The 26,341-nt window shown below is 37.6% G+C and overlaps 5 protein-coding genes across 6 annotated transcripts; 3 read left to right on the top strand and 2 right to left on the bottom strand.

The window, feature by feature from the left end:
• The first annotated feature begins 5,494 nt into the window (after window positions 1-5,494).
• LOC18021835 (probable aminotransferase TAT3) lies at window positions 5,495-12,801 on the top strand. Of its 2 annotated transcripts, XM_024158134.1 has the most exons (8): window positions 5,495-5,828; window positions 6,033-6,375; window positions 6,501-6,719; window positions 6,968-7,027; window positions 7,142-7,297; window positions 7,431-7,524; window positions 7,672-7,792; window positions 12,675-12,801. In XM_024158134.1, the coding sequence occupies exons 1-8, from the start codon at window positions 5,554-5,556 to the stop codon at window positions 12,730-12,732; spliced, it is 1,326 nt and encodes a 441-aa protein (XP_024013902.1). In that variant the 5' UTR covers window positions 5,495-5,553; the 3' UTR covers window positions 12,733-12,801. The 2 variants fall into 2 exon arrangements, with proteins under 2 accessions (XP_024013902.1, XP_006405051.1); XM_006404988.2 differs by lacking the exon at window positions 12,675-12,801 and having other exon boundaries at window positions 7,672-8,114.
• A 68-nt stretch (window positions 12,802-12,869) lies between these two features.
• LOC18022137 (agamous-like MADS-box protein AGL61) lies at window positions 12,870-13,820 on the bottom strand. The gene has a single exon (XM_006404986.2). It carries the CDS (start codon window positions 13,641-13,643, stop codon window positions 13,032-13,034), a length of 612 nt encoding a protein of 203 aa, XP_006405049.1. The 5' UTR covers window positions 13,644-13,820; the 3' UTR covers window positions 12,870-13,031.
• A 391-nt stretch (window positions 13,821-14,211) lies between these two features.
• On the top strand, window positions 14,212-16,642 carry LOC18022136 (zinc finger CCCH domain-containing protein 22). Its single transcript, XM_006404985.2, has 4 exons — window positions 14,212-14,406; window positions 14,648-14,962; window positions 15,363-15,423; window positions 15,543-16,642. Exons 1-4 carry the CDS (start codon window positions 14,281-14,283, stop codon window positions 16,556-16,558), a joined length of 1,518 nt encoding a protein of 505 aa, XP_006405048.1. The 5' UTR covers window positions 14,212-14,280; the 3' UTR covers window positions 16,559-16,642.
• Window positions 16,548-19,087, bottom strand: LOC18022135 (protein TIC 55, chloroplastic). The gene is made up of 3 exons (XM_006404984.2): window positions 18,599-19,087; window positions 17,887-17,989; window positions 16,548-17,807 (listed from the first exon to the last, which is right to left on the bottom strand). The coding sequence occupies exons 1-3, from the start codon at window positions 19,009-19,011 to the stop codon at window positions 16,689-16,691; spliced, it is 1,635 nt and encodes a 544-aa protein (XP_006405047.1). The 5' UTR covers window positions 19,012-19,087; the 3' UTR covers window positions 16,548-16,688.
• A 2,013-nt stretch (window positions 19,088-21,100) lies between these two features.
• On the top strand, window positions 21,101-22,651 carry LOC18022134 (peroxidase 18). Its single transcript, XM_006404983.2, has 4 exons — window positions 21,101-21,352; window positions 21,452-21,631; window positions 21,966-22,131; window positions 22,216-22,651. The coding sequence occupies exons 1-4, from the start codon at window positions 21,125-21,127 to the stop codon at window positions 22,629-22,631; spliced, it is 990 nt and encodes a 329-aa protein (XP_006405046.1). The 5' UTR covers window positions 21,101-21,124; the 3' UTR covers window positions 22,632-22,651.
• Window positions 22,652-26,341: the final 3,690 nt, after the last annotated feature.

Raw genomic sequence — 26,341 nt, 5'->3', positions numbered from 1 at the left:
CTAAAGATGAACTAGCCATTCAAGATCAACAAAGAGTGGTAAAAGGATAAAGGAGTCCTGAATGTATGATTCGTTTCCCTGATCTAATGCTTTAATGAGAAAGTTAAGTCAAGATTAAGTCCAAATAAAATGAGCTAGTATATCCTGTCAGAAAGAATCTCCATGAATAGAAGTTCTCTGGTGGGAGTTCGTAGTGTAAGTACTCTAGCTACCACCTAATCTAGGCCTAAATCACAGAAAGAGCAAAAAACGAGGAAACAGCGTAGAAGCACACTGGTCTATAGCAAAAAATGAGAATCCATAGGTTTTGGATGGGGTTTCCGTAAGCCTTGGGATTGTGAAAGGTGTAGGAATCCATAGGTTTCTCGAAAAGAATTCCCTTAAACCTTAGGATTATGGAAGGTAGAGTGTTTTAGGAAGGTTGTCTTAAAACCAGATACCTTAACCGAACCCAAGAAACCGATCAGAGCCGGTAATTGGGTGTCCTGTGAAGACATCAAGAAAGTGTGGAGAATGTCAGATAGGAAATCTGGCCAAAAGACAGTTGATGTCACGCAAAGTTAAAGGAACAGTGGTAGAACAGGGAAGATCCGCTAGATTTGAAGAGTGGTAGATCGGGGAAGATCCGCCAGACCTGAATAGTGGTAGATCAGCTAGCGGTGCGAAGAATGACAGGAGTTAAGAATTGGGTCGTGCAATCTCCAGAAGGACATGGTGATGGGCATGAGATCAGAAAGATCAGCTAGAGTGGAGAACAGTAGTTGATCAGAAAGATGGATATGCGAGCACCAGAAGAAAATGGTGAACCGCATACGATTTTAGTAAGGTTGAATGTAAATCAAAAGGAATTGATTTACCCGGAGTTAAGAAAGACAGGAGATCAGGAAGATCAACGGAAAAAGAAGACAAGAAGGCATTCAAAGCTAAAAGGGCGTACCAAAGGAATGATGACGTGGAAGGAAGTTTAATGAATCACATTTGGAGAATGATGGTTCATATTCTTGCTAAGGGAGTAAGAAATTGAAGAATAGGGTAATGGTAATGACGACACAAGGTCACGATGGACCGTGACTAAAGTCATGAAAGGGAGTCCACAAGGAAACTGGACTAGTAGCGAAGAACTGTGTGAAGGTAGAACTAGGAAGTAGTGTTTGCCAAGGAGAAAGAGCCTCCGATGGAAACAAATCAAGGAAAAGAGACAGAAGCCGAAGGGCTTGGGGAAAAGATGAAGTCGAGTGCGATGCTGAAAGAACATCCTTGGGAAAAGGATGGTTCGATACATCACCATAGGAGAAGAAGGTGAAAAGAAAGAGAATGTGAAGTCACAATGGAACGTGACAACTTTGAGAGAGTGGGAAAAACGGACTAATGATAAGAAATAGCGTAAAGACAAGACTAAGAGTAGTCTTTACCGAGGAAGAGAGGCCTCAGATGAAGAAAAGATCAAGACAAAGATCGACCAGATCAAGTGGGATGGACCTGAGAGTTCTTTAACGGATCAAAGGATGAAGTAGTTATGGTCAACGACGAATTGCAGTGTGGAGTGACATGATGAAGCATTGGAAGCTTTGATCATGGGATTGGTGGGCATACTAAGATCAGAAAGCATGCCAGGGCACATAGATATATCTGAGTCGGAAAAGATGTATCTAAGTAAAAAGTATGACGACGAGAAAGCAAGGGATCAGGGAGATCACCAAGCTTGTGAGATAAATGAGAAAGAACAGAAACGTCGAAACTGCAGCAAGGGATCAGGAGGATCACCAAGCTTTGTGAAGGGTCGAGGGAACGGCCAAGTTGTGAAACAAGCGAGAAGACATGGTAATTTCAAGACAGTGGTGAGGGGTCGTAGGACCGCCAAACATTATGGAGAGACTTTATCATCAAGGAGGATGAGATTGATCGTACGTCTAGAATTTGAGGACGAATTCCTATAAGGTGGGGGGGGGAATGTAACAACCCGGTTCTTAAGATAAAGCGGACGGGCGGCCGCAGGAGAAATGCTGAGTCAGGACGGATCATGGAAAAATCCGGTTTCGGCTGGAAGAGCATGTTTGCCGAGCGAAACAAGATTTTTATCGAGGAATGAAGAGAATGGCCGAGAGAAACCAACTTTGGTCGATAAAAACAGCTTTTTGGCCGGAATGTCGCCGTTATCATAATCTGGCACTCTGGATTTGTTCTAGTCATAGATCGAATCGGGGGTCTACCGCTGATCTCCTCACTGCCGCCGTCAGAAGCTTCCCCGAGCCTCCTAGAGCATTTGTGCGTCGATCCCGAGCCGAGGAGGAGCCGCAGAGAGCCTCTTCCTTCTAGTCGTCTGCTTGATTCTTTTAATTCTTAGTCTTCTTAATCCAGATCTGCAAATTGGCCAATGTGAGGAGTAGGTCTAGATTCTTAGGACCTTATTTGTTTTTTTTTGGTGTGTTGAGTTTAAATCTATTCAGGTAGCTGATTTGATGCATTTAGGGAGATCATGAGAAGTGAATTGAATAAGAAAAGCATTAGTTAAAGCACCAGCATGAATTGTTTGTTCACCTTGATGATTGGATAATGATTGTAAAGTAGCTAGGAAAGAGGTGATCGATTAGTGCAGAGACACTAGGTTCGGTTATTGTTTGTTGGAGTTCATGCCTGGAAGAAAAGATGATCCACATCGCTAGGTGGTTGTGGCGAACAACTCATTGTCTGTGTGACCTAAGAGTTTGCCATGTCTTGAACATGATGAGAGTTTTCCATGTCTTGAACATGATGAGAGTTTGCCATGTCTTAAGCATGATGATCCAGTGAGCTTGAAATTGCTTGTGTGCTTGTAGAGCACTGTTTGTTACTTATTTAGTTTTAGGCTTGATATATTGAAAATAAATGGATAAAGTTCTGGGAGTGTGGATTTATTTTCTCACTAAGTAATTTTTCCAAATTATTCACCCCTCTCGAATCTCTATTTTTCAGGTGAGTATGAGGATTACGACCTCGATGGCTATGAGGAGGAGTAGTCTGAAGTGGTGTGCTTTTTGGGATGATTTTTTTTTTGTTTTATTCGATTTCAATATTTATTTTAAAGACTTCTTTGTAATTTGTTTCATTTTTTTATTTCTAAGAACAATAAATGAATTTAATTGCAAGACTTGATTTTATTAAATGAATAAGATTATTATTTCGGAATATGTTTATTTAGTCTAATAAATATATATAGTAAACTGGTTAGAATCGATGGTGAATAGTCCGGTTCGTCTGATAGACAGATCAAAAGTTCACACATAGTTAATTACTTACGTCTATTAATTCATATTTTAGTCTAAATAAATGATTTAATATTAATACATATAATATTAATCTCTATATTATTATTTGAGTATTATATGAAATGACATTAAAAATAATAAAGAATAACTAAAATAGGAAAATATATAGAATTGTTTTTCAAATCTATTTAAAATAATATGAAAAGTTTTTGTTTCTCATTTATTAGAATATATTTACAATTTCATTTCTAAATTTAAAAATATAATAATTTTTATGTTATTTATTTCAGATGAATAATGTAAAAATTCAAGATTAAAAATTATGATATTAAAAATGGTAAAATATTTATTAGTATAATTTACTATATTACTTGATTATAGACAAAATTATTTTTACTAAAAATTTGACATGAGAAATTTTATTTTATTTTAAAATAAAAAAAAAATTGTGATGGAGTATGAATCATTAAAGAATACATATTAGAATTGTTTTTTGAAGTATATTTTGATAAAGTGCAAATAAGTTAAATAGATGGGTTATTTCGATATGTCATTTATGATTCTAATATTTTAATATCCAAAAATAAATTTTGTGATTCTGAATATTAGTTTTTAAAATAAGTAGTATATAATTAATCTATTAAATTTTATAGTTTATTTTTTAAAATTAAATATATTTTATTATATTTTTATTTGTTATATATCAAACCTAAGTTTTACAAATATTATACTATTTTTATATATAGTTAAAGATGTTAGAACCCAATATTAATAAGCATTTGGACTTGTAATATTGAGTTTGTGTGTGAATAAGAAATGAAGTTTAATAAGCAAATGGGCCTTATAAATTCATTTAAGATTTGGGTTTGAGCCTATGGAAATGAAATGTTCCTATTGGCTATAACTAAAAGTGGAAGTTTAGTGGAAGTGTATTTGTCTCACATTGCTCACCAAGGAGAAAAATCTCTTGTATATATATGGCCTTTTCACAATAAGGGTCAACAACATTGTGGAAGTAAAAGGGCATTATGCAAAAACACCTACGCGTGCCGCCGTCGCCGGTGCCGGGCTCGGGCTCGTTGCTCGTTGCTTGTTGCATTTTTTAGTTGGTTCTTAGGACTCTTGGACTCTTGGACTCTATATAGTTGGGCGTGGGTCGTGGGCTTCTTAGTTCCTGCGAAATATTTTTGCATATTGAAAGGATTTCCGAATCCTTTTATTTGCGGAAAAAGGAGAATAGCTAGTGAATATTCTTTTTTGCCAAAGCTTATTCTTTGCGGATCAAGCTGAACCTTCCAGTATAAATAGATGCCCTTTTCTCTCATTCTATATAATCGAATTCTCGAATACACCAAACACACAGCAAATAATTCTTTCCAGAAAATCCCTCTCGTCTTAATATCGTAAGTGTCTCGAGAGCTATAACGTAGTATAATTTCAGTTCGCAGATTCTATTACGGGTGTTGCGTAATAGTCTCATCACGGTTGTATCCTGGGATTCAAAAATCGCACCATACGGTCACATATTACCAGCGATTTATTGAGTTAAGGAAAGAGATCATATCTCGACTCTGTGTTTTCGTCTGTTTTCAATCGGTTTTCTAACTCTCGTTTTACTCTCTTACCTTAACATATCGTTTATAATATTGCTATTTTCTATTCGTGATTTCAATCGGATTTTCACGGTCATACAAAAGAAAATAAATTTAATTTTTATAATTTGTCAACCGATTATAAAACTTAATTATTAAAAATAATTTATTTTGCTTAATTTATACTATTTATTATTATTATTTAAAAATATGATAAAATTTATCAGTTAATAATAAATTAAATTTTTATTCGGTGAATGTGAAAATATTGTGTGATATAACTATAGGCATATTTATATATATTGATAAAATTTATTAATTAAAATTTTGAAATTAATTATTAAAATATTATTCGCGAGTTAATTTCTAGTACGTGTATTATTTGGTCAAACGTATGTGCCAGTGAGTCAATAAGGGACGGCCCGTGCATATAAATTTTAAAATAAGGGAATGAGCACGTTAGAAATAAAACATTACGTACCAAGAAAAATGTTAGTAATAAATATTATAATATAACATAAGGAAAGGACTCGTGTTTGAATTTTAGTTTAGAAAATTCTTAATAGTTGTCGTCAAAAAAAAATAAAATTCTTAATATTTTATTCTTCGTATGATCCTTTATAAAGGCCTCCATTGTAATGATATGTATCCACAACACGTAGACTTGTATACTATCATAACTAAAAGAATAGTCTAAACGCAAAACAGAGATATCGATGGCGAGCAACGGCAATGACAACTGCAACGCTATCGAAAGCATTTGGCGGTTCAAAGGAAACGGTGCGACGAGTGATGCAGCTGCGGTAACGTTGAGAAAACTCATCTTTGGGATGTTTCAAAACTGCGACTTCAACAATGGAAAAACCATCTTACCCTCCGTCACTCACAGCTTCAAAACTTGCCCCGAAGCCGAGGAAGCTGTAGCTGCAGCCGTCCGATCCGGCATGGCCAACTCTTATGCACCGAGCCCCGGGATTTACAAGGCTAGAAGGTTTATATTTGAAATTTTCATTTTCTTTGCCCAAAACTAAAGACCAATTAAGTTTTTTTTTCTTGGATAATATATAAAAGAACAAGATTTTAAGATGACTTTTTAAAAATAGTTTATATAGTTTCTATATATTGATTAGATTATATAGGTTTTTAGATTATATGGTTTATTAATTCTTTGCACACTTTACTTTTTTTCCTCAAGAGCGGTGGTAGATCATATAAATGGAGGTCTCCCGAACAAGCTAAGGCCAGAGGATGTGTATATCACCGGCGGATGCAACCAAGCGATAGAGATCTTAATGGATTGTCTTGCGGGAAATCCAGCAGCCAACATTTTGCTTCCAAGACCAGGCTATCCTCATTACGATGCTCGTGCTGTTTATAGCGGCATCAAGATTCGCAATTACGATCTCCTCCCGGAAAGAGATTTCGAGATCGATCTAAACGGACTCGAGGCTGCAGCAAATGAGAATACTGTCGCAATGGTTCTCATCAACCCCAACAATCCATGTGGAAACGTCTACACCTACGACCATCTTAATAAGGTATACTTTTTTTTCTTTCATATACTATAGTCTTGATAGATGTGTGACATGTATAAGTTATGTAAAGATTATTTTATTAGTGAACGAACTAACATTTTTGTTTCTTTGAACTGATCAATCTTTAGGTTGCTGAGATAGCTAGGAAACTCGGTATAATGGTGATATCTGATGAAGTATATGATCAAGTTGTATTTGGAGACAGACCCTTTGTTCCCATGGGGATTTTTGCATCGATAGCTCCGGTGATCACGCTCGGATCCATATCCAAAGGATGGGTTGTACCGGGCTGGAGAATCGGCTGGATCGCAATGAACGATCCTAATGGCATTCTTAAACATACAGGGGTTAGTCAACTTCTTTTATTAGATTTATTTTAGAGGGGAAAATTCAATATCCAATATTAGGAGTTGATGTGCGACATACAGTATAAGAATAGTCTAGTCAAAATATTTGACTATACATTTGTGCTCATTCATTAAGAATAGTCTAGTCAATATTTTGGGTATTTTGTTTTTTGTTTTGTTTTGTTTTGTTTTTTCTTTTTATCACTGTCTTTGGTTTTTTTAACATATGGGTCTTTTGTTGACACCAGGTAGTTCAAGCAATAGAGGATTGTCTTGATTTAGTTCCACAAGCTTCATTTATTCTTCAGGTGTGTAGTCTCTCACTATCAACTACACTATTTTTGAGACTAAAGCAAAAGCTATAAAGCTCTTAAAAAGTATATATAAATGATGTAAGTTTGTGTCCTTTTGGATTTTGTTAGGAAGCACTTCCTGATATATTGGAGAAAACACCTAAAGAGTTCTTCGACAAGAAGAATAAAGCCATGAAACGAAACGTAGAGATTTCATGTGAGAGGCTTAAGGACATTCCTTGTCTCCTTTGCCCCACGAAACCTGAATCTTGTTCTTACTTATGGGTACTTTCTTTTTCTTGGATTAGGATATGCATTATATTTGGATCCTCATTCTTGATTTTATCCCATTATCATGGATATGGATTAAAATTTTATAGTCGATATAACTAACTAGTTTAAACGACTTTTTTTTCAGGTAAAGCTTGACACATCAATGTTCGACGATATCAAGAATGATTTTGATTTCTGCTCGAAGCTAGTCAGTGAGGAGAGTCTTGTCCTTGTACCAGGTATTGATCTCTTTAATGATATATGAAAAACGTGGCCTCCCATAATCATCTTTTTTTTATATGATCCTATAATCATCTTGATGCATATGTTTTCAATTAACTAAGTTTAATTTTTAATGATCAATATTTGTGGTTGGAATTTTTTAGGAGTGGCTATAGGAGCAGAGAATTGGGTGAGGATATCAATCGGAACAGAAGAATCAGAGCTAGAGGAAGTATTTGACAGATTAAAGAGTTTCTATGGTCGTCATGCTGCACCCTCTAAGGAAGCTGTTGGATATTTCCCTCCTTAGCTGGATATTTCTCTCTTTAGCCAAAGACAAGAAATAAGCATGTGATAATTATGACTAAATTAGAATAATCTAGAATTATGAAGAAGAGAAGAAAATATCTAGATTAAGATAATGATGAGAGAGTACTCTAGAATTCTCTAATATGTCGGTCATCTCTATTATAAATACAAGGGTAGAGTAGCATTTGTAAAAGATGATCTCATCAAGAGAAAGAGAGAAAACCTATAAGAGTGTTCACACTAAAAATCATCTCTTTGTAATCCCTTTCCTTATAATAAAAGAAGTTGTTTCTTAAAACTTTAGTTATCTAACTCCCATCTTAGACACGAGAGAATATTATAGTGGATAAGTTTCCCGTAGAAGGATAACTTTCCCTACAGCTGGTATCAGAGCCAGGTTCGCTAATAGCATCAGTATCTCGTACGTATCAAGATGGAGGCGACCGTTACCGTTGAAGGTGACATGTTCAAGCTCACTACAGATAACTACTCATATTGGAAACCGATGATGGAAGACCACCTCTACTGTAAAGATTTGCACGAGCCCATCATCATGAAGGATAAGCCAGAAGGAAAGGATGACAAGACATGGGAAGTTTTGAATCGAAAGGCGGTCGCTGTAATTCGTAAGTACATCGATCGATCCCTTTTCGAGCATGTCTCTACCTACACAAATGCTTTTGAATTATGGACAAAGCTAGAATCCATGATTCAAAAGAAAACACCTCGAAACAAGGCTCTCCTTGCCCGACGGTTAGTGAAGCTGGAGTATAAGGATGGTCAAAGCATGATGGAGCACTTGAACAATTTCAAGGGAATTGTAAATCAACTAAATAAAGTCGACATGAAGGTCGAAGACGAGATGCAAGCCCTTCTACTTCTCAGTTCACTTCCAGAAAGTTGGGACACATTAGTTGTCACTCTCAGCAATTCCGCACCAGAAGGAAAGCTTACCATGGATACCGTCAGTGATAGCCTTCTAAATGAAGAAGTTAGAAGGAGAGAACAAAGTTCGAGCTCTTTGTCAGAGGCAAACATCATAGAAAGACGAGGTAGAGAAGAAGTGCGTGGACACAACAGAAGCCGAGGTCAAGACCAGTCTAGAAGACGATCCAAGTCACGTCCTAGAGTCACCTGCTACTATTGCGGCAAAGCAGGACATCGGAAGCTAGAGTGTCGATTCTTCAAAAAAAGATCAACAAATGGGAAATATCAAGCCAGACCGATTCAATCCCTCAAAACGACATGATGATAAAACCACCACCATTGTGTCTGAGGAGGATAAAGATGTATATGTTGTTGGAGAGTGCAATCTCCTAAACATTGCATCTAACGATACTTCATGGATTATCGACTCCGGTGCTTCCTTTCACGTCACCCCTCATGGAAGCTTCTTCACAACTTACCGAAGTGGTGACTTTGGTAATGTTCAAATGGGGAATCAAGGAAGAAGCAAGATTGTTGGAAAGGGGGACATCATTCTTACATCAAATACAGGATGTAAGATACTTCTCAAGGACGTAAGACATGTCCCAGATATGAGACTCAACCTCATATCAACCGGAAAATTGGATGATGCTGGTTTGGAGAGTCACTTTGGTAAAGGCAAGTGGAAGCTAACCAAAGAAAGTTTGGTTATGGCTCGAGGAAAGAAAGAAGGATCGCTATATGTAACACAAGCTAAGATCAGCAAGGAAGAGGTGAATGTCGCTAGTGAAGACATGGAAATATGGCACCGAAGACTTGGCCATATGAGTGAGAAAGGTCTAAACATACTTTCTCGCAAGAGACTTCTTCCTGAAATGAAAGGTACATCTCTTGAACCATGTTCGGATTGCTTAGCTGGAAAGCAACATAGAGTTGCCTTTCAAAGAACCTCTCCACCTATGAGAAGAAAGCACATCCTTGATCTTGTGCACACCGATGTATGCTCCATGTCCGAGAAATCCATTGGTGGAGCATCATACTTCGTCACCTTTATAGATGACCACTCAAGAAAAGTATGGGTGCACCTGTTGAAGACAAAAGATCAAGTTCTTAATGCTTTCAAGGAGTTTGTAGCCCAAGCAGAACGGAGTACGGGTCGAAAACTCAAGTGTGTTCGATCGGATAACGGTGGTGAGTACAGAGGTCCCTTCGAGGCATTCTGCAAATTTCATGGAATCAGGATGGAGAAGACACCGCCCAAGACACCACAACTGAATGGTATTGCTGAAAGAATGAACCGAACAATTGGAGAAAAAGTTCGATGTATGCTCTCTCATGCAAAACTACCGAAGTCATTCTGGGGAGAAGCCATAATTAACGCAGTTGATATCATCAACCTCACTCCTTCAGTTCCATTGGATGGAGAAATTCCGGAGGAAGTATGGTCGGGAAGAAAGGTCTCCTACAACCACTTGAAAGTGTTTGGGTGTAGAGCATTCGTTCATATTCCTAAAGATGAACGAGCAAAGTTAGACTCCAAGACCAAAGAGTGCATTTATCTTGGTTCATCAAGAGATGAGTTCGGCTATCGGCTTTGGGATCCGCTAAATAGAAAGATAGTCAGAAGCAGAGATGTTATCTTCTTCGAAGACCAGACAATCGAAGACATCCAAAGATCGGAGAAACCAAAGCTAAGAGTTAGCAAAAATGCACACCTCGACCAATCAGATGAAGGTTCAGCAGATGGATCTGAGAATAATGGTGACCCTGAAGAAGATACCACCACTGAAGACCATGATGGTGATGAAAATGAAGCAGAAGAAGAACCAGATCCAGAAGAAGAGCATGACATCCCTCCAGAGCCTGAGCCAAGACGATCGGCCAGAGGCATGATACCATCCACAAGATACTCTCTAGATGAATATGTGACCCTGACGGAAGAGGGGGAGCCTCTAAACTATGATGAGGCTATGCTTGACACTCATAAAGATGAGTGGATAAAAGCCATGCAAGATGAAATTCAATCCTTGCATGAGAATAACACATATGAGCTGGTAGTTTTACCAAAAGGAAGAAGAGCATTAAAGAATAAATGGGTATACCGGATAAAGTATGAAGATCGCAGCTTGAAGCCTAGATACAAAGCGCGGTTGGTTGTGAAAGGATTCAACCAGAAGAAAGGAATAGAATTTGACGAGATTTTCTCTCCGGTAGTGAAAATGTCCTCCATCAGAGTTGTTCTTGGTCTAGCAGCTGTTCTAGACTTGGAAATTGAACAACTTGATGTCAAGACGGCATTCCTCCATGGTGACCTTGAAGAGGAGATATACATGGAGCAACCTGAAGGATTCAAGATCTCAGGAAAAGAAAATATGGTATGCAAATTAAAAAAGAGCCTTTATGGTCTCAAACAAGCCCCAAGACAATGGTACAAGAAGTTTGATTCTTTCATGACGGATCATAACTTCAAGAAAACCACAAATGACCATTGCGTCTTCATAAAGAGGTACGTTGTCGGGGACTTTCTCATACTTTTACTCTATGTTGATGACATGTTGATCGTGGGACAAGATCCCATCAAGATAGCTGCTCTGAAAGAAGATCTTGGCAAATGGTTTGCTATGAAAGATTTGGGGCCAGCAAGAAAGATCCTTGGGATGAATATCACTCGTGATAGATCCAAGAAGGTGTTATGGTTATCCCAAGAAGGATATATTGAGAAAGTATTGGAGAGATTCAATATGCACAAGGCAAAACCAGTACGCACTCCTCTTGCTGGACATTTCAAGCTAAGCTCAGAGCAAAGTCCAACAAATGAGAAAGAAAAGGAGGAAATGAAGAGTATCCCGTATGCATCAGCTGTTGGCAGTCTAATGTATGCTATGGTATGTACAAGACCAGACTTAGCCCATGCAGTAGGAGTTGTTAGCCGCTTTCTAGCCAATCCAGGAAAGGAGCATTGGAAAGCAGTTAAATGGATTCTCCGCTATCTACAAGGCACGACTAAAAGGTGCATATGCTTTGGTAATGGAAAACTTGAGCTGAAGGGTTACACTGATGCAGACTGGGCCGGTGATAAAGACTCCAGGAAATCAACTTCAGGGTATGTAATTACCTTTGCAGGGGGAGCTGTTTCCTGGCAATCAAAACTACAGAAGTGTGTTGCCTTGTCTACTACTGAAGCAGAGTACATCGCAGCAACCGAAGCCTGCAAGGAGATGTTATGGATGAAGAACTTCTTGCTTGAGTTAGGAGTAAAGCAAGACAAATACATTTTGCTATGTGACAACCAGAGCATTATTCACCTAGCAAAGAATTCAACTTTTCACTCCCGCTCAAAGCACATCGATACTCGACATCATTGGATCCGAGAAGTTCTTGAAAAGAAGCTCCTACATCTCGACAAGGTACACACAGACGAAAACTGGTCAGACTTTATGACCAAGGTGTTACCAATCAAGAAGTTTGAAGATTGTTGTGAAGGCACCGGCATCGTGATTAACTTCAAGCTAAGTCGGGAAGGGGGAGATTTGTTGGATATTTCCCTCCTTAGCTGGATATTTCTCTCTTTAGCCAAAGACAAGAAATAAGCATGTGATAATTATGACTAAATTAGAATAATCTAGAATTATGAAGAAGAGAAGAAAATATCTAGATTAAGATAATGATGAGAGAGTACTCTAGAATTCTCTAATATGTCGGTCATCTCTATTATAAATACAAGGGTAGAGTAGCATTTGTAAAAGATGATCTCATCAAGAGAAAGAGAGAAAACCTATAAGAGTGTTCACACTAAAAATCATCTCTTTGTAATCCCTTTCCTTATAATAAAAGAAGTCGTTTCTTAAAACTTTAGTTATCTAACTCCCATCTTAGACACGAGAGAATATTATAGTGGATAAGTTTCCCGTAGAAGGATAACTTTCCCTACAGCTATCAAACTCAATGGTGATCATACCATTAATCACAGAGTTGTCTCTGTCATCTAATTGCAGTTATTGTCTTATGCCATATTGTTTATCTCCATATTTATGTAACGAAATAAAGATGTGAGAAAAATACAAGATAATTTATTTTGATTATCCGTTATAGCAACATGTATTTAATATATCATTCAAGTAGTTCAACCGGATAACATTAATCAAGATATAAGATATTTCTCTATGTTACCAAAGAAAACAAAAAAAAAACTGAAGAAGAAAAAAAAAGAGCAGCTAGCAAGATACTAGCCTAGAAGTTCTTTAATTTATTTTTCCTCTACTGTTACCCCAAAAATAACATTCGTGAATCAGAAACAACCATTTCCATAGGCGAAATTGGAAGTATTAGGAAGACCAGAAGACATGTTCATGTAAGAAGGAACCGTCGTCACTTTATTATCCAAGAAACCAAACACATCCTCTTTATTTGTCTCTAGCAAAACCGTCTTCCTCAACTCTTCCAACGCAAATTTCATTTCTTGTAACTGAACCATATTCATCTCCTCCACTGGACCTTCCCACCAATTGATCATGGCCCGTCTCGCGTTTTCTCTTCTCATTTCTTCCATAGCTTGACCCTTCTTCTTCTCTTCCTCTACCTCGCTCAAAATCTGCGTCAACCGCATATTCAGCTCGCAGCTTGCCGCAGGGTTTCGCGTCTGAGCCATTGACATATTGTTTCGGGACATGTAACGGTCCAGTACGGATTCGACACTCGGATGGCCGAAAGAGAAAGGCTTTTTAGCAGGAGAAAACACGATGATCGCAATCTCTGCGCCACACAACGTGCAAAGCTCACTAGCTTTCTTGAAAAGACCGGCTCTACGTTTTGAGAACGTGACTTGCCTGTGGCTCTCTTTCTTAATCTTAACCATGGGGATTCTCTGTCGGCCGATGCTTTCTTTCTTCTTTGACGTCATAGTTTTTATGGGAGGTTTTTAGTTGCTTTTCTTTGTTGGACAATTTGGTGGAGAGATTGTTTGTTTGTTTATATATATATATGCTTGAGTGTGGTGTGACATTATTATGAGAGATCTTCTTGTATAGTTGGCAATTTATTTTCTTATGTTTGTAACATCAACTTTGTAATTACTCAGTTTGTTTTTAATGGTGTGAATGGATATTAAAATTCTAAGATTTTGGTAAGTTATAAAATCTTGGTTTGGTAATGCAATGATTTTTTTCTTTTTCTCTGTATCATTGCCTTATTTGTAAATGTATGATTTTCTTAGTTACTATTTACTAGTTCTTTATGTTACACAATTGGTTGCAACTTGCAAATCAAAACGTCTACACACAAGTTAATGTAGGGTGCAAATCATATGTACATTTTTCTATTAAAAAAATGAAATTATCGCTCGCCACATAACTATATTAAAGATATCCAACCGAAATCGAACCGAAGTCAAATCGTAAACCGGATGGTAGAGACAAATTAAATAAAAATAAGAAGTGAAAGAGGACGGTATATTGTCGAGCCCGGTCGGCACGAGGATTTCTTCTTCTTCCTCTCACCTTCTCCTCCTCCTCCGCCGGAGTTTCGAGAGTCATCCTGCTATGGCGAGCGAAGAAGACAAAGCTCTAGAAAATCTTCTTGACATTCAACTCAAAGACCAGAGAGAATCGCTTTCCGCCATTGACGAAGCCCTAGCCTCTGACCCATCTAATCCCGAGCTCCTCTCGGTAATATTTTCTTCTCCGAATCAGATCCAAACTTTTTTCTGAGAATTAAATTGATTATTTTTTCTATCAATTATGCCTTGTATAAGTTCCGAATCATAGATTCTCTTTATCAATTAGTCGAATGCTACTTCGTTGTTGTCTTGATGCTCTCAGCTTTTGTAATAATAAAGCATGTTCATTGTTGATACTGATGTTTCAACAATCTTAATCTCATGAGTTTGTTATCTTCTGCTCTCGTAAGGTCCATGAAGAACTTCTCAGCGCAATCAAGGATGCAGAGGAAGGGCTTTTGCACTTAAAACGTGCTCGGTTATTGCAGGAAGCTGACATTGTGCTGCATGGTCTTACTCATAATGTTGGAATCAAAGCTGAGAACGTAGATCCTCTTGCAAATGAATTGGAGCCAGAAAAAACCGAAGAGAAAAAGGATTCGGATGGATCGAAATGCAGATTCCGGCACACTGATGGCCGTTGGTATAATGGTCGCATTATAGGCTTTGAAGGCTCTGATTCCGCAAAGATCTCTTTCCTTACACCCACATCTGAGAGTATGATGGTAAGACTTTTTGTAGTCCTTGCTCAGTTTCATTATCAGTTCTTGTGTGTTTCCATATGATTTATTGGTCTTTTTCTTACAAGAGTTGAGTGAAATGCATGCCTGTTGGAGTCACAATACTATGTAACCTTGGCTAGAGTTTTCTAAAAGCCTAAGTTTTGCTTGTCTACAGTTAACTGGTGGAATTGTTGCATATGAAATATCATGTATTCCATATAATTGATTGGTCTTTATCTTACAAGTTTTTAATCAAAAAACATGCTCGTTGGGGTCATAATACTATGTAACTTTGGCTAGAGTTTTCTAAAAGCCTTAGTTTTGCTTGTCTACAGTTACTGTTGAGATTGTTGCAATTGATGTTTTGTGTCTCAGATACTAACGTTGCACCGCACTAGTGCAGATGTGCAAGTTTTTCATGCAACAGAGGTGTCGGTTTGGCAGTTCCTGTCGTTCATCACATGGTATGTTTCAAGCATTATCGTTTATGCATATACGAATCTGTTCATATTGTCAAATTTTAGAAGTCAGAAATGTGTTCCAATTTGTCATTCTGGTGGTTAACAACAAGACTTCAATGCAGGACTTGATGTGCCGTTATCTTCTCTGAAGAACTATGACCCTACTGAGTGGAAGCAATCGATGGTAGGCTCCAAGATTTGGGCAGTTTCCGGCAGTAAATACGACATATGGAGGGTGGCTGAACTTGAATCATGGGACGATGAGCTAAAAGTAGGCGGAGTTGTTTTCAAAGGTGATGGAAGCTCCGCTAAGCTAGGCTCTGATGCGATTGCGTTATCAGAGTACGCTCAGATGACTGATGATGATGGGGAAGAAGATGAGCAATATGAAGAAGAAGGGAGTGATTCAGGCTCTGAAGAATCTGGTTCAAGTGACTGCGATGAAGAGTTTCCAGAAGGCATAGGCTTTCTAGAAAGCACAAATCAACGGAGAGGCGTCCAAACTGACACAGCTATATTTGCTAAATGGGAGAATCACACCAGAGGAATTGCTTCTAAGATGATGGCAAGTATGGGTTACCGTGAAGGGATGGGACTTGGCGCATCTGGCCAAGGGATAGTAGACCCAATCTTAGTAAAAGTACTTCCACCAAAACGGTCACTGGATCACGCTCTTGAGCATATTAAGAACGGAGTAGAGAAAAGCGAGAAACCAAAGAAGAAAAGGAGCAGAGGTGGGAAAAGGAAGCGTGAGAAGAAGTTTGCAGAAGCAGCTAGAGCCGCAAAACAGGAAGAGGAATCGAAGCAAGATTTGTTTAGCCTAATCAACAACCAACTTTGTACTTCGCACCATGAGAAAGTAAATGGCAGAGAGTCTGTGAAAAAGAGGCAGAACAAAGGTCCAGTAGACAGGAAAGCTCTGGTTGCGTACGAAGAAGAAGTCAAGGAGTTGAAGTTACAAGCAATGAAACTAGAAGCGATGGTGAAGAGAAACAAAAATGATCAAATTGTTTCAGATGCTGCGACAAGGAGATTGAACGAAGTCCGTAAGGCATTGGCTTGTACAATGGCAGCTCAAGCATCTGCCTCCAAAGATGTAGAAAGCAAAGAGAAAGAGAAGAAATGGCTCAAGTTTTAGAACATAGAACCTTGAATCAGTTAACTGTATTACATGGGAACCTGATGAATTATAATGCGTTTACAACCAAAACGGGTATTTCATGATATACATAGAGTACGAATAGGAGGAGACACGCCAATATACATTCTCATAGTCTTCTGTGTGTTCTAATGAAGTTATTGGTGTTCATTTTTATAGCTGTTAAGCAAGCATAAGCTGCAGCCGAGCACAACGCAGCTGAACCTAACAGTACAGCCTTCCACTGTCTACTAACCACCAGAATAGCCAAAGCCGTCAAGGCCACTGCCGTGGCAGAGAGGATGTTTTTCCAGAGTTCAAAAGATTTGATCACGTTGCTGCAGCTTCTACAATGGATCACATGTCTGAAGTACCGGTTAGCCAAATTTGGAGCGTGCATCGTCCCAATCCCACCTTTTGCAGGGTAAGAAGCGGAGAGACCTGCAATGAGTCCCGCAGGGGCGTGTTCCACTACAGGAGGGACCTTAGGGAGAGAGATTGTCCTGTGCCCGAAATGGTAAGGCATACCATGACCAACTTTGTCCATCCACTTTCTATATTCAGCGACCCATGTGTCTGATGACTTGAGGTTAAGATACAACTCCTTAGTTGGTACTTTCTCCTTCATCAGAACCTCGTTTTGAGACGATAGAAAACCCATGTCTTGTTCAAAGACCTTACATGCGTTCTGATGCCAGAACCATAGAGGTAACACCTGAACCAAAGGCGATCTTTTCGTGACACCGAACCTAACAATAAGCATAGACTTCCCTTGTCCTGTAGGTCTACAAAGAAACAACCCTGAAAAATAGTTCTTGACACCATCTTTTCCCACAAACTCCCGATTGTTTTGAAGAACACATGGAGCATCAAACCGGAGTAAGTTACTCCCTTTACCGTCTTTTTCTCGTCCCCAAGTCCCTGCGAAACCTCGGTTGGTTCGCTCTATGACCTCAAAGACCAGAGGCTGAGCATCTTCTCTTTTAGCAGTGAAATCAGTTCTATCATGAGAGATAGGGACATGAGCCGGATCCATCAGATTCTCTAGAAGGATGGAGTGGTCATAAGGTAGCTCGTGAGTACCGGAAATGTCATAGAAACCGGGTCTTGCGAAATTCTCAAACCAAGGAAGCTTTTCCGGTTTTGGAGGGGTCTTTGTTGACATCCAAACCCATACAACTCCCTGCGAATCTTTAACCTCGTAAGTCTTAACACAAGCCACCTTTGGAATCTTGGCACTAGCAGGAAGCTGTTAAACAAAAAACAGTGAATAAGAATCTTTGCAAAGGTTTTGTGTTCAAATATTAGCAAAACCATTGAACAAAAACCTGAGGAATCTTGACGCATTTGCCATCTCCTTCAAATTGCCAACCATGGTACAAACATTCCAACCTTCCATCAATCAATTGTCCTTCAGACAACTTAGCTAACCTAAAAGATAAAACTTACTTGTAAACAAGTTTGAGAAAATTTTAGTTCAGCAATTAATGGTTGGTAAAATACAGGCACCGAACCGAAATTCCTCAATCCGAATACGAACCAAATTTTATTATAGCCGAACGGTACAGAAAATTATATACAGAACTATTCTAACCGAAATCCATAAGAAATTAATATTAATTTTAGCTAATCATATTGGAAAAATACATTGAAACCGACCCGAATCCGAATTTGGTTTATTTATAACCTATCTTCCAAAAATAAAACCGAACAAAACCGAAATAATTATAGCCCGAACGGTACAGAATTTATACAGAATATTTGAACCGAACCGTACCGAATCAACCGAAATCTCTGAAAAAAATTAGCTAATCGTAGCGAAAATACACTAAAACCAAACCGAGTCCAAATTCGGTTTTCTTTAGAACCTACTCACAAAAATGGAACCAAACTAAACCGAATGTCCAAAGTAATCAGCAATTCCTAAACAGTCATTTTCTTTTTCTTAATATTCAAAATTGAATTAAAAAATGGTAAAGAATATCAGATTTGTGTAATGAAAAAACGAGTGGTTCTAGTTTTTCCGACTAATTCACTCACCGATGAGGACACCGATCTTCGTAACAGCGAAGTGTTCCTTCGCCGTCTTTGTACAAAACAATTTGGCGGTCGAAGACGGTGAGGCCAAGCGGTGCATCGTCGGGGACGTCTCTGGTGAGGTACAAAGGATACCACTCCTCTGTCCAATCGTAATCCGCCACCTCCTCACTTTTCTCCTCCTCAGGCGTCACATTTAACAAAACCTCTCCTCCTCCTCCTTCGGTCTGATCTGGCGCCACGGCGGTGCCGGCGGCGGCGGAACGGCGGAGGAGACGGAGACGGGTTTTGGTGGGTGTGCATGATGTTGATCTCTGGTTGAATTGGATTTGATTTGTGGGTGTTGCTATCTTGGTGAAGAGAATCGGAGAAGTGGCTGTGAGTTGAAGAGAAGAGCTCAGAAAAGGAACAGCCATGGCGAGAAATCGAATTTAATGTTAGTGTGTGTGCTTTTTGATAAATAGATCATTAGGTTGCTTGTTCAAGTGTTGGACCTCGTTCCACCACATAGACAAACGATTATGTCGTTTTTCCCTTTTTTTTTTTTTTTTTTTCTTTTAACATTTTTTTTAGGTATAAGTAATTAGTTGAAAATGTTAGAAGGGCTGATTTTTTAAAAGTAGCTGACCAACACCTTAAATATCAAAGAAGTTCAGTATTTTCAGGTTTATAGTTTTAAAGTTTTAGTATTTATAGTTTTCTTTTAAAAATCTTCATTTTAGTCTATTTTATATTTCTGAGTAAAATGTGAGATAATAGTCGTTTTTTCTATACGAACTATAAACGTGGGAGTGTAGAAAACTCCTAGGGCTTCTCTGTGATCTAGAATGGATGTGGATTTGAGATCACCCATTTGAAGGGTTTAATGCAATGAAACATTGACATTGTGAGTAGAATTTTGAAATTGATTCTTGTCCAAACTATTGCTCATTTTGTCGCTTGTTTTTTTTCTTTCCAACATGTGCTATCTTATAATTGTAACACTATTGCCTAGGTTATTGAAAGGGAGTCAGAACATGGACCCTTTGAGGTTAGATATGGTAACACTCAGGTTCAATTGTATTTTCCCACTTACAAGAAACTGAGTTTGGAAAAGATATTCAAATTTCACGTAATTATCTTAGACTACCATTATCACCACTTGTTTTGTTGTTTGCTTCTTGGAAGTTAGCGTATCTTTGATTTCGTACTTGGTCATTATTAAGTGGATGTATTGATTTCATTTCATTCTCCATGAGTACTGTAGTAGAAAACCTATGATCATGTTTCCACAATTTTTTTTTTTTTGTACTTTGAACGTTTTCCGAAGGCATGAAAACAAAGCAAGCCTCACAGAGTCTTCTTTAAGTCGATGATTGCTTAACAGATAATCGGTATTTCTGTAAGTTCCTTGAGTTTGTTTTGTAAGAAAACATGTGTGATACTTGTTGACTGCTCCTATAATGCTTTATCAACAAAAACTATGAACAAATGAAGAGTTTTTCAAGCACATTACTTGCATTTTTTCTACTTAAATTTTCTCCTTTTGTTGTGTGCATTATACTATACTATAACATGCAAAACAACTTAACACGGACGGGGCATCTCATGGTAACCCGGGAAGGGCAACAGCTGGTGGCGTACTTCGAGATGAGTATGGTGATTGGAGGGGTGGCTTTGCACTTAACATTGGGCGGTGCACAGCGCCCTTGGCGGAGTTGTGGGGGGTGTACTACGGTTTGTATATTGCTTGGGAGCAGCGAGTTACACGTCTTGAGCTCGAGATTGATTCCAAGCTAGTGGTGGGGTTTCTTATGACAGGGATTAGGGATTAGTGATTCACATCCCCTGTCCTTCTTGGTACGTCTGTGCCATGGCTTTCTCTCAAGAGACTAACTATCTCGCAGATGGATTAGCTAACTATGCCTTTTCTTTACCGTTTGGTTTTCATTCTTTTGTTATTTCTCCTTCGGAAGTTGAGTCAGTTGAGGGATGATGTCATTGGGTTTACGCAACCAAGACGAATTTGCTTGTAATTTTTTTCTTTAAGTAATAATATGGGAGACTCCCGCCTTCCACCAAAAAAAAAAAAACATGCAAAACAACTTTACTTTGTATGAGTAGCATGAGTGACTATTTATTTGAAAAAGGAAAAAAGTCTAAACTTTGTACGAAAAAAGTGTCACAGTTTAGGAGAAATTGAGTGTCCTTTTTACCTGAAATTCTCTGGCATGTAGTGGCTGTCCAGAATCTTGAAAAGTGTCACTCTTTCAATTTCTGGCATTAACACCAAAAACACAAATCTTGTTTTTGCAGATTGATTATGGGCATGGATGATGACTCTCTCTGATGCATGCACAAGAGAAGTAAGAACTGTCATTAATTTCTCCTGACTCAACCATCACACACAGACTTTCTCTCTCTGACACAAACACAAATGCAATTTACAGTTATCATTTATCACGACAACTACCTATTCTCTCTCTATCTACCTTTCTCTCGTTCTAAGCAACCTCGCTTTCCTTCTTCAGAGACACACTTTCAAAAACAATGGCTTCCTGTACACAAAAATCTACATTCCTCTCACCTATTCTCGTTTTCCTTGCTCTACTTCTGCTTCTTTCTTCTTCAGTAGCTGACCTCTCTTTCAACTTCTACGCTGGTTCTTGTCCCGGAGCAGAGTTCATCGTCAGGAACACCGTGAGATCGGCTTCAACCACTGATCCATCAATTCTTGGGAAGCTCCTCCGTCTCATCTTCCATGATTGTTTCGTGCAGGCATGTTACTACACTGCAAAACATGATTGGTTACTACACTGCAAAACATGATTGGTCCTTCTAATTCTTTGATTACAAAATGAGAGATTTTTGTCTCAGGGTTGCGATGCATCAGTGTTGATTCGAGGGAACGGTACAGAGAGAAGCGATCCAGGGAATGCGTCTCTGGGAGGATTCACTGTGATAGAAAGCGCCAAAAATGTCCTCGAAATCTTCTGTCCAGGCATAGTCTCTTGCGCTGATATCCTTGTTCTTGCTGCTAGAGACGCTGTAGAAGCTGTAAGAATTTTCATCAAATTCACATACATATGAAATCTACATATCTCTATCTTTCAAACCAATTTTTTGCTTAAAAACTCGGTTTCTTGTTGTGCACAAAAAGTCTGTTTCTTGCTAAATAATCTGTTTCTTGCTGTGCATAAAACCTCAGTTTCTTCTTGTGCATAAAAACTCTGTTTCTTGTTGTGCATAAAACCTCTGTTTCTTTTTGTGCTTAAAAACTCTGTTTCTTGCTGTGCATACAAACTCTGTTTCTTGTTCTCCATAGAACTTCTGTTTCTTGTTCTGCATAAAAATCTGTTTCTTGTTGTGGTATATGTTATCGTTTGGACAGCTCGGAGGACCGGTAGTTGCGGTACCGACCGGGAGGAGAGACGGGACGGTCTCACTGGCAGAAAATGTCAGACCAAACATCATCGATACAGATTTCACAGTCGATAAGATGATCACTGTCTTTTCCTCTAAAGGCTTATCTGTTCAAGATCTTGTCGTCCTCTCAGGTATGTTTCTTGATGTTAATCTTCTCTTTCAAGCTCTGATTTTTCCAAACAAGATGATCAAGTTCGAGTCTATTACGGTCTCAGGAGCGCACACTATCGGAGCTGCGCATTGCAACACATTCAACAGCAGGTTTAAGAGAGATCCCAACGGCAATTTCGAGCTCATAGACGCGTCTCTCGACAACAACTACGCGCAAACACTTATGAACAAGTGTTCATCGTCGATGGATCCTACGACCACGGTCGTAAACAACGATCCAGAGACATCGTCGACGTTTGACAATCAGTATTATAGGAATTTACAAGCGCACAAGGGTCTGTTCCAGACGGATTCGGCTCTCATGGAAGATGAACGGACGAGGAAGATTGTTGAGATTCTAGCGAATGATGAGGAAATTTTTTTCGAGAGATGGAGTGAGTCATTTGTGAAGATGAGTGTGATGGGTGTGAGAGTTGGTGAAGAAGGTGAGATCAGACGATCTTGTTCTTTTGTTAATTAAACGTAGATTAGACGAATTCAAACGGATGTGCAAAATTGGAATATAGTTTATGTTTGTCTGTAATATGCTCAAAGTTTAATCCCTAGAGCTACTCTGCAAGAGCACAGATGTACAGTTGTAGTATTGCAGGGGTCGAATCACAGAGGTTCGCACGATAAACTAGATAGACTCGAATTATGCTAAGCAGAAATAATGAAACTAAAAATAGCAGGACAATGAAAACGGTTGTAAATCAATTAGGAAATGATTAGGTCCAGAGTGTTTCTCAGGAAATTAGAGAATGCAGATAAATTAACTAGTCAAGATTCAGGTTAAGCGCGGTTCTTGAACTCAAATCACGAAATTATAATTAACCAACTTTCGTTACGAGAATTATCTAAGTCTAAATTCTAGAATTATTTGGTTTAGATATGTTCACAAAGTATCTAAACCAAATTTCTTTTCGGATAGCTACTTTGCTTACCCTAGGTTCTTTCCAGTTATTTAATTACACTTTCGTGTCAATCAATTAACCTAAAGATCTAAATTCTAGGTGGCCAGTCCAGAATTAGCTTTAAGAACAACCTATGGTGAAGAATTAATCAGATTATGAACCCTAACTAATCAATTAATCTAATATTAAATGAAATCCTTTATGAGAACCCTAAACCTAACAAGCTAACTACTCAGACATGAATATTGAAGCAACAGACATGAATGAATAGTTTGCAAATAAGAAATCACTGAATAAATAACAGGGGTTCGAAATCTTCTCTCAAAACAAACAGAGTTCAGACTTGTCTCCCCAAAAACTCTCAAAAGTAAAGATGACAAAAGTTTTCTCTCTGAAAGTCTAAAAGTAAAAGGTCTCGATGAAGGAGGCAGAAAACCCTTCTTAAATCTAAAAACACGTTTTGGGCCTTTTTGTAAATATTAAAGACTTCAGGGCTTCACAGAATCTTAAGAAATTGGATAAAATCACGTTTTTCATTTTGTGGTCTTCGGTGTCGAGCGACACCGATGGTAGTGTCGCTCAACACTCATGCACAGCTGAAATAATCCTTCACGAAAATCAATCCATTTAGCTCCAAAATGCTCCAAAATCTCCAATTAAGCTCCAAACGTATCAAGGACCTGTAAAGACTCCAAAAGACTCGAAAAACACTAAAAAGACTCTATAAATAAGACCTATATCATGGTCAAAAACCATAAAAACCATGATATATCAGTCTGTCTTAGTGTTGTTAATTTAAAACACTATTTGTTTAATTTATATGGGATTTTAGGTCAAATGATCCAAAAAGAGTAAAATTAAAATGACAAGAAAAAAGTTGATTATAGTATTCTGTGTTATAAATTATAAATATGAAAATCTATCAAAAGTTTAAAGATTATTGAGATCATCATAAGCAAATAGTTTTTTTTCACACAATGGAATATCTTAAGAAATAATTTTAGATGAAAGATCTCAGGAAAACTAAACTTTTCATCTCAAGAAAACTAAATTTTGATTGGGATTGTAAATTGAGCATCTAAAGGATGAAATCGTAGTGCATCAAACGATATACACAATGCTGTTATATATGGATGATGCACACCCCATATTCAAATGATTATAAGATCACTTATGTGTCAAAAAACTCTTTCGTCCTCGAGAAGAGGATGAAAAAATACTTGGTCCTGAAGTACTATATTTAAGTGCAATAAAGGCATTAATGTATCTTGCGAATTATACGAGAGACCTGACATATCGTTCACGGTAAATTTATTGACAAGGTTTAGCTTATGTCCAACAACTCGAAGGCATTAGAATAGGATTAAACATATATTTTGTTATCTTAAAGGAACGAAAGACATGGGTTTATTCTTTTCTAACTCATCCAAAGAGATTTGATTGGTTTTACGAATGCTGGATATTTATCTGATTCCCATAATGCCAGATCACAGACATGATATGTATTTAAATGTGTTGGTACCTCTATTTCCTGACGTTCTATGAAGCAAACTATTACACTTACTTCTTATATCCATGTTGAGATTTTAGCTATTCATGAAACCAGTCATGAATGTGTATGGTTAAAGTCTGTCATTCAACATATTCGAGAAGATTGTGGTTTATCAAAAGGGAAAGAAGCTCCAACAATTATGTATGAAGACAATGCTGTTTGCATCGCTCAACTTAAGGAAAGATACATCAAAAGAGATAGAACAAAACATATTCTACCAAAATTCTTCTTTACTGACTTACAGAAGAATGGCAATGTTTGTGTTCTACAGATCTGTTTAAGCGATAATTTGACAGACTTATTTACCAAAGTGCTTCTAACCGCTACTTTCAAGAAATTGGTTCATCTTATTGGATTATGTCGTCTCAAAGATCTAGATAAATGTACACATGAGAGGGAGTAAATGCGCGCTGCACTCTTTTTATCTTAACTATGGTTTTTCGCATATGCTTTTCCTAGTAAATTTTTTTAATGAGACAGCATCTTGCGTGCTTTACTACAATATGTTCTTTCCCCTTATCTTCATTACTGTTGATCTTTTTCAGTGTCCGATAGCGCTTGATCCATTAGTGAAAAGTTTTCAAAGTATGACGAACTTATGATGCTTCAGTATTTTCCAATGATTCTTTTGTTTGTCTTTATATATATGTTCTTTTTGTCCAAATAACCTGTAAAAACTTGACTTTAAAAACACAGTAAAAGCACTGAAAAATCATAGTGAAACCTGGTAAAAACCCACTAATATTAGGGGGTTTTAGGTTACGCTCATGCATGAATATTGTTTAAAACAATGAAGTAATTTTTGGAAATGGTACTTAGAATACTGTAAAAATTTACTTACCTGCTTAACTTAGGGCCTGACTGAATTAAACGCAGGAGTTACAGTTGCGAGTGCGGGAGTTTGCGGAAGCAAACGATTGTGGTTTTTAGCGTTATTAAGTGGTTTGCACGACTGGTTAAACTTTTTAAAGCGGATCTGTTTGCGAGACATTTTTGACTGGCAAACCAACGAATGTTTTAGCAGTTTAACATAAAAAGTATCAAAATAAACATCATATATAGTTATAAAAAGACATAAAAACTATATCCTCTATACATTAAACAGGAAGAATTTGGAGGCCATTTTGCTGAGGTGTCGCTCCCACAATTTTTCTCAGCATTTTTCTTTTAAATAATTCATTATATTCCACCTATGATTATTTCCTTATTTATATCCCTCCGCCAATTAGAATTTAATTTATTATTTACTAAATTTTTTATTCGTTTTCCTTATTTAGCTCAACTGACTTCTTTTAAAATTTTTGATTTATACATGCATAATTTTCATCTCATCTACCTTATTTTCAACACAAAACAACTATATACTAATTTAAATTGTCAAAGCAATCGATTGATTAACAAAATTTAAATTTAAATTATTACTATCTTTATTTTCTTATTTTTATGCAAAATTTATATTCACATTCCTATCATAAATCAACATTCTGAGAAGTACAAATTTTATTATTCTACATAATTACTATTATACAAATGAGGTATGTATTTATACAAATGATGATTATAATTATATTCAGTCCAATATACATGAGCCCATATTTGCGCTTCATACATTTCAAATCTTATTTACAATATTGTTTATATTAATGTGTCAATATACGTGATCCCATAATCTCGGTTATACGTGATCCATAATCTCGGTTCATTTAATAATGAAGAAATCATAAC

Source organism: Eutrema salsugineum, unplaced genomic scaffold (assembly GCF_000478725.1).
Source record: "Eutrema salsugineum unplaced genomic scaffold, Eutsalg1_0 scaffold_15, whole genome shotgun sequence".
Taxonomy (NCBI): domain Eukaryota; kingdom Viridiplantae; phylum Streptophyta; class Magnoliopsida; order Brassicales; family Brassicaceae; genus Eutrema; species Eutrema salsugineum.
The sequence above is the reverse complement of the archived record's forward strand: the minus strand, read 5'-3'. Positions and strand labels throughout refer to the sequence as shown.